Consider the following 15,000-nt stretch of genomic DNA (forward strand, 5'->3'; position numbering starts at 1 on the left):
GTGTCTCTTTCTGTGTGTGTGTCTCTCTCTCTCTCCGTCTCTATGTGTCTCTCTCTGTGTGTGTCTCTCCCTCTGTGTCTCTCTCTCTGTGTGTCTCTCCCTCTGTGTCTCTTTCTGTGTGTGTGTGTGTGTGTGTGTCTCTCTCTCTCTCCCTCTGTGTCTCTTTCTGTGTGTGTGTGTCTCTCTCTCTCTCCCTCTGTGTCTCTCTCTCTGTGCGTCTCTCTCTCTCTGTCTCTCTCTCTCTGTGTCTCTCTCTGTGTCTCTTTCTGTGTGTGTCTCTCTCTCTCTCCGTCTCTATGTGTCTCTCTCTGTGTGTGTCTCTCCCTCTGTGTCTCTTTCTGTGTGTGTGTGTGTGTGTGTGTCTCTCTCTCTCCCTCTGTGTCTCTTTCTGTGTGTGTGTGTGTGTGTCTCTCTCTCTCTCTCCCTCTGTGTCTCTTTCTGTGTGTCTCTCCCTCTGTGTCTCTTTCTGTGTGTGTGTCTCTCTCTCTGTCTCTATGTGTCTCTCTCTGTGTTTCTCTCTCCCGCTGTGTCTCTCTCTCTGTGTGTGTGTGTGTGTGTCTCTCTCTCCCTCTGTGTCTCTCTCTATGTGTGTCTCCTGTTCTCTCTCTCTCTCCTGTTCTCTCTCTCCTTTCTTCTTTTTTTTCACCTTTAGTGTCTGTCCTCACTCTCCTTTCTTTCTGTGTCTGCACCCTTGTTCTCCTCTCTCTCTCTCCCTCTCTTTTCCTAACTGGGCGGTCTTATGATGTCCTTGTCATTGTCTGTTAACATGGTGTATTGTTGAATAGCCTTTAACCGAATGTTAATTTAAGTAGCGTTCCTTAGCTCCACTCCCACACACACCCCAGCGTTCACATCTTATATAAGAAGACCCTGCCATTAGTGTGTGTGTGTGTGTGTGTCTCTGTGTGTGTGTGTGTGTGTGTGTGTGTGTGTGTGTGCGCGCATTCTGTAATAGTCCTATCTGAAGTACTCTAATCCTGTATATGTTTGACTTTGTCATAGTGGATAAGAGGAGGATATGCTAAAAAACGACAAAATATTCAAGTGAAAGTAACACTCCCCTCTGTCTTCCTGTACTGCACAGAATAGTAACTGACTATCACTCTCTCTATCGCTGTCTGTATTCCACTTGGTTTTAGGTGTTTTTGACCCCCCCCCCCCCCCTCTCTCTCTCCTTATAACGTACAGAATGACTATTGCTCCGTGTGCAGTTTAACACTTAATCAGCCATGAGGGGTCATTGGAAAATGTGTATATCTCGATCACTCGATCACATTTCAGGACCCTCCTTTCAAGACTTGTCCTAGATATGTGCGTTCTACCACCCAGTATCCTTCCATTTTCAAAATCACATCAGGATAAGCTAGTATAAAGCTATTTTGTTGCTTTTCTGTGTAGGAAGCAGGCAGATTTACAAGCGGCCAACTAGTGGTCGTTGTGTGTAAATAGCAGCTTGAGCATTGTAAAGACTATGGTCATTTGACCCCCGAGGCGGCTCTTTTAGTAGGTAAAGAAGGCACGGCTGTTCTAGTGTTAAGAATCTAGTGTTACTGAGAGGTGACTGGCCGTGTTCCCCCGCCTCTCTGTCGCCCCCTGCAGGTGTACAGCAGCATGGAGCACCTGTCCCAGCTGGAGCAGAAGGCCCCCTCCTCCGTCACCCGGCGGGAGCACAAGGGCCCGCGGGAGGACAGGAAGAGAGAGAGTCTGGGCAGCTTCACCATGAGGGACAAGACCTGGAGGACAGGCTCCCCCGAGATGTGAGAGTGTGTGTGGGTGTGGGTGGGGGTGGGGGTGGGTGGGTGTGAGTGGGTGGGTGGGTGGGGGTGGGGGTGTGTGTGTGTGTGTGTGTGTGTGAGAGGGTGTGGGTGTGTGTGTGAGTGGGTGGGTGGGGGTGGGGGTGGGGGTGGGTCTGGGGGTGTGTGTGAGTGTGTGTGTGAGTGTGCGTGTGTGTGGGGGTTGGTGACTGGGTTAAGGTGTGTGTGTGTGTGTGTGTGTGTGTGTGCGAGTGCGTGTGTGTGTGTTACCTAACCCTAACCTCAACCCTCACCTTAAAGGGGGATGGTACAATGTTAACCCCCATTTTCCCCCACCTACATGGAGTGACGTAGGCTCACCCAGAGGACAAACCCCAACTCTCCCTTTAACCTCTGTGATGTCACAATCCCAGAGAACCCCACTCAGAAATGTACCCCCCCCCCCCCTCCCGTCCTGTAGGAAGCGGCTGTCCTGCTCTGAGTCTCTCTACATGGAGGGGGACTCCTCCCCTCCCCTGGGGGCGCGGCGACGCTTCTCGGCCCTCATGGACACACACCGCTTCGCCTCCACATTCGACGGCGACCCGGACCCCCTGACCCGGCAGCCCCCCGTCAAGGCCCGGGGGACGTCGCTGGACGGCTTCAACGTCCCCGTGGCGCCCAGCCCCCCCCCCGACCAGAGGAACACCCTGAGAGAGGGACACGTAGGAGGTGAGTGTGTAATAGTAATAATAATCATAATCATAATAATAATAATAATAATAGTGATGATAATAATAGTAATTATAATAATAAAAGTAATCATGATAATAGTATTATTATTATTATTATTATTATTATTATTAATAATAATGTGCCAAGACAAATAACAAAGGGCTCAACGGACAACCCTGCCGTGTTCCCCTTGACAAGGGAAAGTACTGAGAGCGGGTCCCATTTGTGACCACCGATGCCCTAAGGGAGGAGTAAAGCAACTTAATCCAGGAGATATATTTGGGCCCAAAACCAAATCTTTGTAAAACTTCAAACAGATATGTCCACTAGACCCTGTCGAATGCCTTCTCAGCATCCAGTGAGACAACTACTTCTGGTATAGTATCAGACGCAGGGGAGTGTATCACGCCTAAGAGACGACGAATATTCGAATAGGAGTGGCGGCCTTTGATAAAACCAGATTGGTCTGTCGATATTATATCAGGTAGGATGGGGTCTAAGCGGGTAGCCAGAGCCTTCGCTAGTATCTTGGCATCCACATTCAAAAGTGAGATAGGCCTGTAGGAACCACAGTTAGAAGCAACCTTTCCTGGTTTAAGCAGAAGTGTAATAGATGCCTCTGTAAGTGTTTGTGGTAAGGTTCCTCTGTCCATGGAGTCCTTAAACATGTCTAGAAGCAAAGGGGCCAATTTAGTGGTGAATTTTTTGTAGAATTCGATTGGATAGCCATCCGGGCCTGGAGCTTTCCCACTCTGCATTCCCCTAATTGATTCAATTATTTCCTGCATTTCCACGGGTCTATCTGCAATTTCTTTTTGAGAGCGATTCATTTGGGGAATATTTAATTTATCAAAAAACTTTAGCATAGGTGAACTGTCAGAAGGTGTTTCAGAGGTATATAACTTTGAGTAAAAAGTTTTGAAAGTGTCATTAATTGCAGTTGGATTAACTATGTGTTCGTTTGAAGTATTTATAATCTCTGATATAAATTGAGTGGCAGACCTGCATTTGAGTTGATGAGCCAGAAGTCGTCCTGCCTTTTCTCCATGTTCGAATACTAAACCTCGTGAACGAAGTAATAGTCTCTCAGCCTGATCAGTAGAAGACAAATTATACTGTGTTTGAAGACCCAATCTTTCTTTGTATCTCTGGTGAAGGGGATATAGAATATTGTCTGTCCAGTTCAGATATGGAGTTCAGGAGGTTAATCTGTTCATTTTGTTTTGCCTTCTTTAACTGGGCCGAGTATGCTATGATCTCACCTCTAATGACAGCTTTTAGTGTTTCCCATAATAAAGATGGGGAAGTTGAATCATTTTTGTTTGTTTCAAGAAAATGGTCAATTGTCGAACAGAAATATTTGTCTGCAAGTAAGGCTGTATTTAATCTCCATGGTGGGCGTTCTCTTCGGTTAAGAGAGAAGGAGAGATCCATCAAGACAGGAGAGTGATCGGATTCAACTATGGTTGAATATTTAATTTTCCTTATTGAGGGGAGAAGTGATTTGTCTATAAACAAATAATCGATCCTGGAGTATGTGTGGTGTACATGTGAGAAAAATGAAAACTCTTTGCTTTGAGGAAAGCTGTATCGCCAGGGGTCCACACATCCTATCTGGGATATAAAAGTGTTCAAAGCTGCAGCCATTTTTGAAGGGGACCTAGATTTAGGGTGGGACCTGTCTAAGCTTGGGTTGATGGCACAATTAAAGTCACCTCCCAGGATTAATGATTGTGACTGCACATTAGGCATGGATGAAATAAGCCTTTTGATAAAATGTTCATCATCCCAATTTGGAGCATATACAGTACATTCGCAAGCAAAACTTGTGTGTGAAAGAGGGAGCCAGAAACCATAATAAATCGACCTTGTGGATCAGAAATGATATCTGTTGGAGTGAATTGTATTTTTTTGTTAATTAAGATTGCTACTCCTCTCGCCTTAGCACTAAAATTAGAATGGAATACTTGCCCCACCCAAGATTTCCTAAGTCTATTGTGATCCAAAGCCTGTGCAATTCAGCTCGCACCTGTCTTCACAAAGATCTTCAATCTCTCCCTGAGTCAGGCATCCGTTCCACCTTGCCTCAAATCAGCCACAATAATCCCACTCCCCAAAACCCAAACCATAAATAACCTCAATGACTACAGACCTATTGCCCTAACACCAGTGGTCGCAAAGTGCTTCGAGAAACTCATATCTCACCACATCAAAGACCGCCTCCCCCCAGGCTTTGATCCTCACCAATTCGCTTACAGAGCAAACAGGTCTACTGACGATGCCATCTCTACAGCCCTCCACACTGCTCTGAGCCACCTAGAACACCCGGAGTCCTCGGTGAGGATGCTCTTTGTTGATTACAGTGCAGCTTTTAATACCATCATCCCCGATATCCTCGTGGACAAGCTAGCTGCCCTGGACTTCCCCCCCGCCACCTGTGCCTGGATCAAAGACTTCCTTTCCAACCGCCCACAGACAGTCAAGATGGGTCCACACAACTCCTCCACCCTCATGCTCAGCACCGGCTCTCCACAGGGCTGTGTTCTGAGCCCTCTCCTGTACTCCATCTACACCCATGACTGTACCCCCACCCACCCCACCAATGCAATAATTAAATTTGCGGATGACACCACCTTGGTGGGGCTCATAACCGGAGGGGATGAGTCAGCCTACAGGGACGAGGTGCAGCGGCTGACAGAGTGGTGTGTCACAAACAACCTGACTCTCAACATCAAGAAGACCAAGGAAGTGGTCATGGACTTCAGAAAGGTAAAGGCAGACCCTGCTCCACTCTACATCAACGGAGACGTTGTGGAGAGAGTCCCCTCCTTTAAGTTCCTGGGAACCCACATCTCAGAGGACCTCACCTGGTCAGCCAACACCACAGCGGTGGTAAAGAAGGCCCAGCAGCGACTCCATTTCCTGAGAGTTCTCAAAAGAAACAGGGTGGAGGAGAAGCTGCTGGTAACCTTCTACCACTTCATCATTGAGAGTGTGCTGACATTCTCCATCACAGCATGGTACGCTGGCTGCAAAGTAGTGGACAAAAAGAGACTGCAGAGAGTGGTGAAGTCAGCGGAATAATCGGCTGTCCCCTGCCCTCCCTGGATGACGTGGCACGCTCTCGGTGCCTCTCCAGAGCAGGAATGATTCTTAAAGACCACCTCCACCCTGGTCACCACCTGTTCAGCCTGATGCGCTCTGGAGTGAGGTACAGGAGCATAAAGGCTAGAACAAACAGGCTGTCCAACAGTTTCTACCCATGGACCATCAGAACACTGAACAATAGACATAAGACATGTTCATAAATGTTTATCTTCAGGGGAAAAAGTGCAATAGAAATGTGCAATAACTCTATTCTAAGTGCCTATTTATACATGTATATATTTTTATAGTATTATAACACCACTGACCTCATGTCTTTTAGCTTGCTTTTATAGTTGTTTTTATTTTCTTAAGATTGTTGTCTTTATTTGCACTTGACACCACAGACCTCATTGTCTCTTAGCTTGTTTTATAGCATTTTCGCTTTTTAATTGTCTAGTGTGTAATATCTGTGATATGTTATATGTGTATATGTTTGTGAATATGTGAATATGTTTTCTGTTTTTTGCACCTTCAGAAGAACCACTACAATTTCATTGTATAGGCAACTGTACAACGACAATAAAGTCTATTCTATTCTATCTATTCATAGCTTTCAGTCACGTGGTTTCTTCCCTAGCAACCACCAACCTGACGGGCAAAAACTATCATAGCAACATCGCTCAACATGGCGATTTACCGGCTGCCTACTATTAAGACCACCTCACCCATGAAGAACTATCAAGATACACGACGGTGATAGGAGTGGAGGATTGACACCATTCAAAAACGTTTGGATTCCATGTCTTCTCCTCTATCCGGACACGTTGGAATTATTTTCCTAACCCCCGGAGAATCAAAGTTATTAACACGCAAAAGGTGCGTCCTTGACCGGCTTTCTCCGTGAATAACACCGGTTATGGAGGTGGTACTAACACAATACTATTATTGCTAAATTCACCATCAGTATACGGTCATTTTGAGCCCTTAACCACCTCGCTGACACCCCGAGAAGATATACTTTTAATACGAAACTCGATCAACCGGGCGTTTGGGAGTTCTACCGCTGCTGGACGGAACTCCCGCTGACAGCGGGTCGAGGGGATATTTCTACCCGGGAATTCGCTCCTTGCTGTGTCCACCGTGATAGGAGTGGAGGATCGACTCCATTCAAAAACTTTTCGATTCCATGTCTTCTCCTCTATCCGGACACGTTGGAATTATTTTCCTAACCCCCGGAGAATCAAAGTTATTAACCCGCAAAAGGTGCGTCCTTGACCGGCTTTCTCCGTGAATAACACCGGTTATGGAGGTGGTACTAACACAAGACTATTATTGCTAAATTCACCATCAGTATACGGTCATTTTGAGCCCTTAACCACCTCGCTGACACCCCGAGAAGATATACTTTTAATACGAAACTCGATCAACCGGGCGTTCGGGAGTTCTACCTTCAACACCAGAGGAAGCGACTCCAGGATCGACTCCAGGATCGAGGATCGACTCCATTCAAAAACTTTTCGATTCCCTGGCTTCTCCTCTTTCCGGACACGTTGGAATTATTTTCCTAACCCACGGGAAATCAAAGTTATTAACCCGCAAAAAGTGGGTTTTGCCCGTGGGTTTTGCCCGCAAAAAGTGCCTTTTGCCCGTCAGGTGGGCGTTTCCACTATGCTGTGACGACACATGAAAGCTATGAATTCTTCTTCTATCCAGGTGTGTTTCTTGCAAAAAAGCTATATCAATTTTATGATGCTTAAGATGGTTGAAAATTCTAGTTCTTTTAACTGGTCCATTAAGGCCTTTTACGTTCCAGGAAGTAAAGCTCACTGGTGATCCAATATCCTTCACTGTGCTATTTGGTATATTAGCCATTTAGAATACTTGGTACCGTATACAGGACTTGGAAGGATATAGGCTGTATACCGCATTGAAGGTAAAAGTGCAAAAATTATGAGAAATAATAAACGTTAACCAATGATAACCCCAGAGGACCCTGCACCCCCTACCCACTGAACTAAATCCCGATGACCCCCCTCCCACCCCTCCCATCCCGAAAAACACCCATGTTCCTATGCTCGCCTTCTGAACACTGACGAGCTGCAGGACCTTAAACTTCTCTTGGCTCTCCCGGTAGGACATCCTAACTACAAAAACCTCCCTCTTCTAAGAGGTTCCCGACATAAGTATATCAATTAAAACATGTAGGCTAGTAACTTATATGAAGTGTAACAATACACAGCAACTAAACACACAGTTTAACCTAAACAAAGCATAAACATATTTGTGTATTATTAACATGACCAACTTGGCAAAGAGCATTGTTAACTATGGTAAACATAAGACCGTGGGCAATAAAACAAAAAACAAATCAAATCACATCACCGTACTCCTCCGTGTGTGTTTTGCTGCCCTCTGGTGTTGAGCAGCTGAACGTCAGTACACAGTCTGTAATTCGCCTCCTCCGTGTGTGCTTTGCTGCCTTCTGGTGTTGAGCAACTGAATGTCAGTACACATTCTAATTAGTGGTTGATATGTACCAGCTTGTAACAACAGTTCTTGACATTAAACTAGTCTTCTCCAGCTGTTGCAGTGTTGATGCGACGATCATAGAACTCTTTAGCCTCTTCGGGTGTCTGGAACTCGAATGTCTTGTTCTGAAAGGTGACGCGGAGTCTGGCCGGGTGGAGCAGACTGAACTGGATCTTCTTGTGATAGAGAGCTGATTTGATGTCGTTAAATGCTGCTCGTTTCTTGGAAAGGGCCGCGCTCAAGTCTGGGTAACATCTGATGACTCTGTCGTGGTAGCGCAATTCATGCTGCCTGGCCCAACGCAGCGCGCACTCCTTCTCCTGATAGCGAAGGAAGCACACCACGAATGGCCGTGGGGGAGCGCCCTCCCTGGGCTTGGGACGGAGGGAGCGGTGCGCCCTCCAGCTCCGGTGGTCTGTCGAATACTTCCCTGCCCATGACTTCCACCAACATCTCAGATATGAATTGGATCGGGTCCTGGCCGTGTTCGCTGTCTTCAGGTATGTTTACAATGCGTAGATTAACCCGGCGAGGTCTATTCTCAAGGTCTTAAATTTTATCCAAAAGGGATGCGTTGGCTGTTTGTAGTGGCGCCACTGTTTTCTCCGTGGCATTGACTCGTTCGAAGTTGTCACCTGCTATGGTTTCCATCGAGACCAAGCGGCTTTGGAATGAGTTAACAGTGGTTCGCAGGGAATCGACAGAGTCTTGTAATGGTTTCACAGAGTCTCTGATCAGAGTGGACATATCTTCTTTGAGGCTGGCACGTTGTTTTGCCAATTCCGAAATTAACTTCGTCATAGAGAGCGTGTCTTCACCATTGTCATCCTCCGCCTGGCTAGCATTGGTGGTGGATGGTGCGGCCATTGTTGCTGCTAGCTTGCTGCTCAGGGTAGATCTAGTTTTTGTCGCTGTATCTGGTTGTTTTCCTTTATAGCTCGGCATTTCTTGTTTGAAACTGAACTATATCTTTATGCCCACAATTTGGGAGTGCTTCGTAAGAGATTAGCTACATGTACAAGTTAGAATATAAGTGAAATGTCGGGAGCTCCTCTTTTAACCGTCTTCCTTCTACATAGCCAAACCGGAAGCCCCGAGGCTCTGTTTTTAAAGGCGCCGTTCGTGTAATGGCAGCATGCGGAGAATGGAGGCCCCGCCCAGAAATCAGGCCGGAGGGGAGGGGGGAGCTGGGTGGGGGGGGGGGGGGGATAGATAAAGAAATAGAGAGGAGAGTGTAGAAAGAGGTGTATGGAGAGGAAAATGTGAGAAGAATTAATTGCTGTGTGGGTGGGGAGGTGAGGTATGTGTATAATAATAGATTTAGATTTATCTATTATCTATCTAGCTATGTAGGATAGTGTTCCTCAGGACCCATGCCATGCTGTACGAAGGCCAGTCCTGACTCTGGGCTTGAATGTGTCTTGACTCTGGTCTTGAATGTGTCCTGACTCTGGGCTTGCATGTGTCTTGACTCTGGTCTTGAATGTGTCTTGACTCTGGTCTTGAATGTGTCTTGACTCTGGTCTTGAGTATCAGAGCATCGGATGGCTGGTGGAAGGGTGTTCCACAGCTTGGATGGCTGGTGGAAGGGTGTTCCACAGCTTGGATGGCTGGTGGAAGGGTGTTCCACAGCTTGGACGGCTGGTGGAAGGGTGTTCCACAGCTTGGGTGGCTGGTGGAAGGGTGTTCCACAGCTTGGGTGGCTGGTGGAAGGGTGTTCCACAGCTTGGATGGCTGGTGGAAGGGTGTTCCACAGCTTGGGTGGCTGGTGGAAGGGTGTTCCACAGCTTGGGTGGCTGGTGGAAGGGTGTTCCACAGCTTGGGTGGCTGGTGGAAGGGTGTTCCACAGCTTGGATGGCTGGTGGAAGGGTATTCCACAGCTTGGACGGCTGGTGGAAGGGTGTTCCACAGCTTGGATGGCTGGTGGAAGGGTGTTCCACAGCTTGGGTGGCTGGTGGAAGGGTGTTCCACAGCTTGGATGGCTGGTGGAAGGGTGTTCCACAGCTTGGATGGCTGGTGGAAGGGTGTTCCACAGCTTGGGTGGCTGGTGGAAGGGTGTTCCACAGCTTGGATGGCTGGTGGAAGGGTGTTCCACAGCTTGGGTGGCTGGTGGAAGGGTGTTCCACAGCTTGGGTGGCTGGTGGAAGGGTGTTCCACAGCTTGGGTGGCTGGTGGAAGGGTGTTCCACGGCTTGGGTGCAGCAACAGAAAAGGCTTGATCGCTAAGTGTGCGTCGCCTAGTGCGGGGGTCCCTGGAGGGGTAGATGAAGAATGGGGGTGGGGGGTGGACTTGAGCTGCTTGCGCCCCCCCTTTCTAAACCAGAAAAGTCAAAGTCAAAAAGTTCATTTGAAAAAGTGGTGAAGAAGAAGAAGGGAAGGAAGAAGTTGACTGGCTTTAAAGCAGGATATCTGCCCTACTAACTAACTAACCACCTCCCACCTTAGACAAGCCACCGAGACCGGCGGAAACTTCCGGAGAGGCGATGGCCACGCCCTCCGGCGCAGGTCCAGGTCCTACGGCGGGCAGTAGGGACGTGGCGACCCCTCTCTACGACCCCCTGGGGGCGCGGGCCACCAGCGACCTGGTCCTGCGCAGGGCGAGACACCAGCAGATGTCTGGGGACGGGGAGAAGCGCAACTCCAGGGCCGGCAACAAGGTCATCAAGTCCGCCTCGGCGACAGCGTTGTCAGTCATCATACCTGCAGGTACCAGTACGGCCTCCCGCCACTAGAGGGAGCTCTCTGTCCTCTCAGTGTTGTGATATCATTCAAGTTGATCTGTGTTTGTTACTTACATTTTCCGAACTAATTGCTAATTGATGTTGTTATTTTTGTTCGTATTAGATATAAACACGTGGACTTTTTTCTCACTGACTTAGATGACTTATCTCTCAACAATGTTTTCCTATCCCTCTCCATTCCCCCTCCTTGTATCTCTCCCTCTGCTATACCCCCCCTCCTCTCTCTCTCTTTCTCTCTCCCTCTCTCTCTCTGTCTCTCTCCCTCTCTCTCTACCCCCCTCTCTCTCTCTCTCTCCCTACCCCCCTCTCTCTCTCTCTCTCCCTCCCCCCCTCTCTCTCTCTCTCTCTCCCTCCCTCTCTCTTTCTGTCTCTCTCTCCCTCTCTCTCTCTCTCCCTGTCTCTCTCCCTCTCTCTCTACCCCCTCTCTCTCTCTCTCTCCCTCCCTCTCTCTCTCCCTCCCTCTCTCTCTCTCTCCCCCCCTCTCTCTCTCTCTCTCCCTCTACCCCCCCCTCCCTCCCTCCCTCCCTCCCCCCCTCTCTATCTCCCTCTCCCCCCCCCCTTCCCTCCCTCTCCCTCTCCCTCCCCCCCTCTCCCTCCCCCCTCCCTCCCTCCCTCCCCTGCGCCCCCCCTGCAGTAGAACAGCACGGCAGCTCCCCCCTGGCCAGCCCCATGTCCCCCCGCTCCATCTCCTCCAGCCCCTCCTCTCGTGACTCCTCCCCCAGCCGAGACTTCTGTCCCACGGTCAGCGCCCTGCGCTCCCCCATCACCATCCACCGCTCGGGGAAGAAGTACGGCTTCACCCTGCGGGCCATCCGGGTCTACATGGGGGACAGCGACGTCTACAGTGTCCATCACATCGTCTGGGTGAGTAGAGAGACGGGGGAGGGAGACAGGGGAGACAGGGAGGTAGAGGGGAGGGGGGGAGGGAGGTAGAGAGACGGGGGAGGGAGAGAGACGGGGGAGGGAAGGAGACGGGGGAGGGAGGGAGGTGGGGTAGAGAGACAGGGGAGGGAGGGGGGGGTAGAGAGACAGAGGAGGGGGGGTAGAGAGACAGGAGGGAGGGGGGGGTAGAGAGACAGAGGAGGGAGGGGGGGAGGTAGAGGTAGAGGGGGGGTAGTGGTGGTCTAGTGGATAGTGAGTTGGACTTGGGATCGGAAGGTTGTGAGTTCAAATCCCGCCTGAAGCCACACCACTACTAGTGTGCCCTTGGGTAAGGCACTTAGCCCTCAGTTACTCCAGGGGGAATGTCCCTGTAATTCGTAATTGTAAGTCGCTTTGGATAAAAGCGTCTGCTAAATGGCAAAATTATTATAAAATTATAATTATTAGGTAGAGAGAAGGCCTAGAGAGCTTAATGAATGAATGAATGAATGAATGGTCTTTATTGTCATTGCTAAAGTACAGGTACCAAACAACGAAATTTAGGAGGGGTGGCTCCCCTGGTGTTAGGAAAGAAAAAAAAAGAAAGAAAAAAAACACTTTTAAAAAAATCACAAGAAGGGAAGGAGCTGGTTTACATAAATAAAGGCTATGTACACTATCCACTATACCAGGGGTCGGCAATAGGCGGCCCGCGGGCCATTGCTGGCCCATCACCAATAATATTTGGCCCAGCAGAATATTTGGAGAATCCACTTTTTTTTTTTTTTTTTTTTTTTTACAATATCCGACCGACAGTCCCACATATAGCGCCTATAATGTCCGAATAGAGAATCTACCTCCACCTGAATAATGCTTATTGTACTTTTATCCATGTTGAGAGTGAATGACACAGGGACAGACAATCAGGCAGCGGGGTGCAGCGGGGTGCACCGAAGCGCGCTGACGCTGAACCCCTCATAGTGAATCATAAGTAGGTGGACAACGTGTAGTGCTGAAATAGCCGTGTGTGGTTTGAAAAAAATAACACCAGCTCAGTAAATAATTCAAAGGTAATGTTTACGTATATGTGACTGCAACACACATATGAACAGTAACAAAGCAAATTCAGTTTAATATTCTGAAAAACATTGACAACAAAATCGGTGAAAAAAAGAAAAGAAAGAAAAGTAATCCGCTTATGCGAGGGGTGGTGGTGCATAGGCCTATGCTCCTGAAACGACAGAGCAAACACGCTATTAGGGATAATAATTACAATGAGCCATTCATTCAAAATATACAAAATACAATTAGGTTATTAAATACAATAACGACAGGCTTGGTACTCACTTAATGTGAAAAGTGGCATCTCCCATCTGTCAGTATTTGCTTGATATCTGGTTATATGGACGTCACTTTAATCCGCAGGCAGTTCTCAAGTTTTTTTTTGCATCAATCGATTCCTCTCGTGCGTCTTTATCACATTCATTGAGGAAAAGGACGACTCGCATGTATAGAAAGGGAACATTGTGAGCACGGAAGATGTGAGTCTCACAACGGCTTTGCGTTGATGAAACCAGGTAGGATGAACATTATAGTTCGCTGTCCATTCCTCTTTAAATGCCCTGTTTTCACCGTCAACTTTCCTCTTTACACCTTTGGAGAGTGACATGATGTTTCTCTTGCTAGTTAGCAGGTTAAATGTTTAGCTAACTTCACCCGGCAGGCAAACAACCAATCCAATAATAATGTGACCTTGTCTGGGAGGAGGGGGGAATCATTCAGAATGAAAGTATGTTAAATAATTATTAGAATAAGCTAGGCTGCGCTACATCGTCAGTCCACACATTTATTATTCAAAACTATGGAAAAGGGTGAAACTACGTTTCAACGTTGTTGAGAATCACAACACAAACTTGCTAGTCAAGCCAAAATACTGCAACGTAATGGATTGGACTGCTACCTAGTTAACTACAACACTACTTTGCATTGTTACCTAGTTAACTACAACACTACTTTACATTGTTACCTAGTTAACTACAACACTACTTTACATTGTTACCTAGTTAACTACAACACTACTTTACATTGTTACCTAGTTAACTACAACACTACTTTACATTGTTACCTAGTTAACTAGAACACTACTTTACATTGTTACCTAGTTAACTACAACACTACTTTACATTGTTACCTAGTTAACTACAACACTACTTTACATTGTTACCTAGTTAACTACAACACTACTTTACATTGTTACCTAGTTAACTACAACACTACTTTACATTGTTACCTAGTTAACTAGAACACTACTTTACATTGTTACCTAGTTAACTACAACACTACTTTACATTGTTACCTAGTTAACTACAACACTACTTTACATTGTTAGCAGGCTCACAAAACAAGCTGTGTTAATTGACTAGCGATGTGTACATTTTTCGAAAGAAAAGTCAAAGCATTAGAATGTGTCACATTTTTTAACAATCAATTACTTATGAATTAATTAATGGAATGAATGAATGGTCTTTATTGTCATTGCTACAGTACAGGTACCAAACAACGAAATTTAGGAGGGGTGGCTCCCCTGGTGTTAGGAAAAAAAAAAAAAAAAAAAAAAAAAAAATCGGGCCCGCCATCTAGTGGCTCAAAAAATGTTTGGCCCGAGGCCAAACCTAATTGCCGACCCCTGCACTATACTATACTGTACAGATAGACGACTAGGGTTGTCATATTGCACAATAGTGTTATTGCACATTTATAAGTGTCGCAGTTTGCAGGCTTGAAATGTACATATTTGTGCCTCAGCACTACACCTGATTTTTTCAGTCCAGCAGCTGCCATCAATCCGTCCAGACTGTCCAGGGCCCAGAACCTAGGTCTTTGCTGTGTTCAGGGCCTGGACGGCCCTGTGGTAGAAGCTGTTCTTCAGTCTGTTTGTCCTTGCGGCCAAGGTCCTGAACCGCCTTTTCGAGGGCAGCCTGGTAAAGTGTTCGTACCCAGGGTGGGTTGGGTCCCTCGAGATCTTGGAGGCCTTCCTGAGACAGCGTGTGTTGTACAGCTCTTCCAGAGAGGGGAGGGGGGCGCCGGTGATCTTCTGTGCTGTTCTCACGACTCTCTGTAGCGCATTTCTCTCCGCGGTTGTGCAGCTGGAGAACCAGTTGCAGATGCCGTAGGTGAGGATGCTCTCCACTGCGCCGCGGTAGAAGGTCACCAGTATCTCCTGCTTGCTGTGTTCCTTCCTGAGGACTCTCAGGATGTATAGCCGCTGTTGTGCCTTCTTGATGGTGGCTTTTGTGTTGTCCTTCCAGGTCAGGT

The 15,000-nt window shown here is 47.5% G+C and overlaps 1 protein-coding gene across 1 annotated transcript in view; it reads left to right on the forward strand.

Moving 5' to 3' along the window:
• Nucleotides 1-15,000, forward strand: part of LOC308150029 (microtubule-associated serine/threonine-protein kinase 1-like) — a gene marked incomplete at both ends in the record, with an annotated part of 93,067 nt that overhangs the window by 60,250 nt on the left and 17,817 nt on the right. The window contains 4 exons of the mRNA XM_080522901.1: nucleotides 1,600-1,757; nucleotides 2,215-2,465; nucleotides 10,529-10,795; nucleotides 11,462-11,688. Coding sequence (XP_080379027.1) covers nucleotides 1,600-1,757; nucleotides 2,215-2,465; nucleotides 10,529-10,795; nucleotides 11,462-11,688 — 903 coding nt within the window. The remainder of the gene's footprint in view (nucleotides 1-1,599; nucleotides 1,758-2,214; nucleotides 2,466-10,528; nucleotides 10,796-11,461; nucleotides 11,689-15,000) is intronic.

The sequence above is a fragment of the Nansenia antarctica genome (genome assembly GCF_963989245.1).
Source record: "Nansenia antarctica genome assembly, chromosome: 2".
Classification (NCBI taxonomy): Eukaryota; Metazoa; Chordata; class Actinopteri; order Argentiniformes; family Microstomatidae; genus Nansenia; species Nansenia antarctica.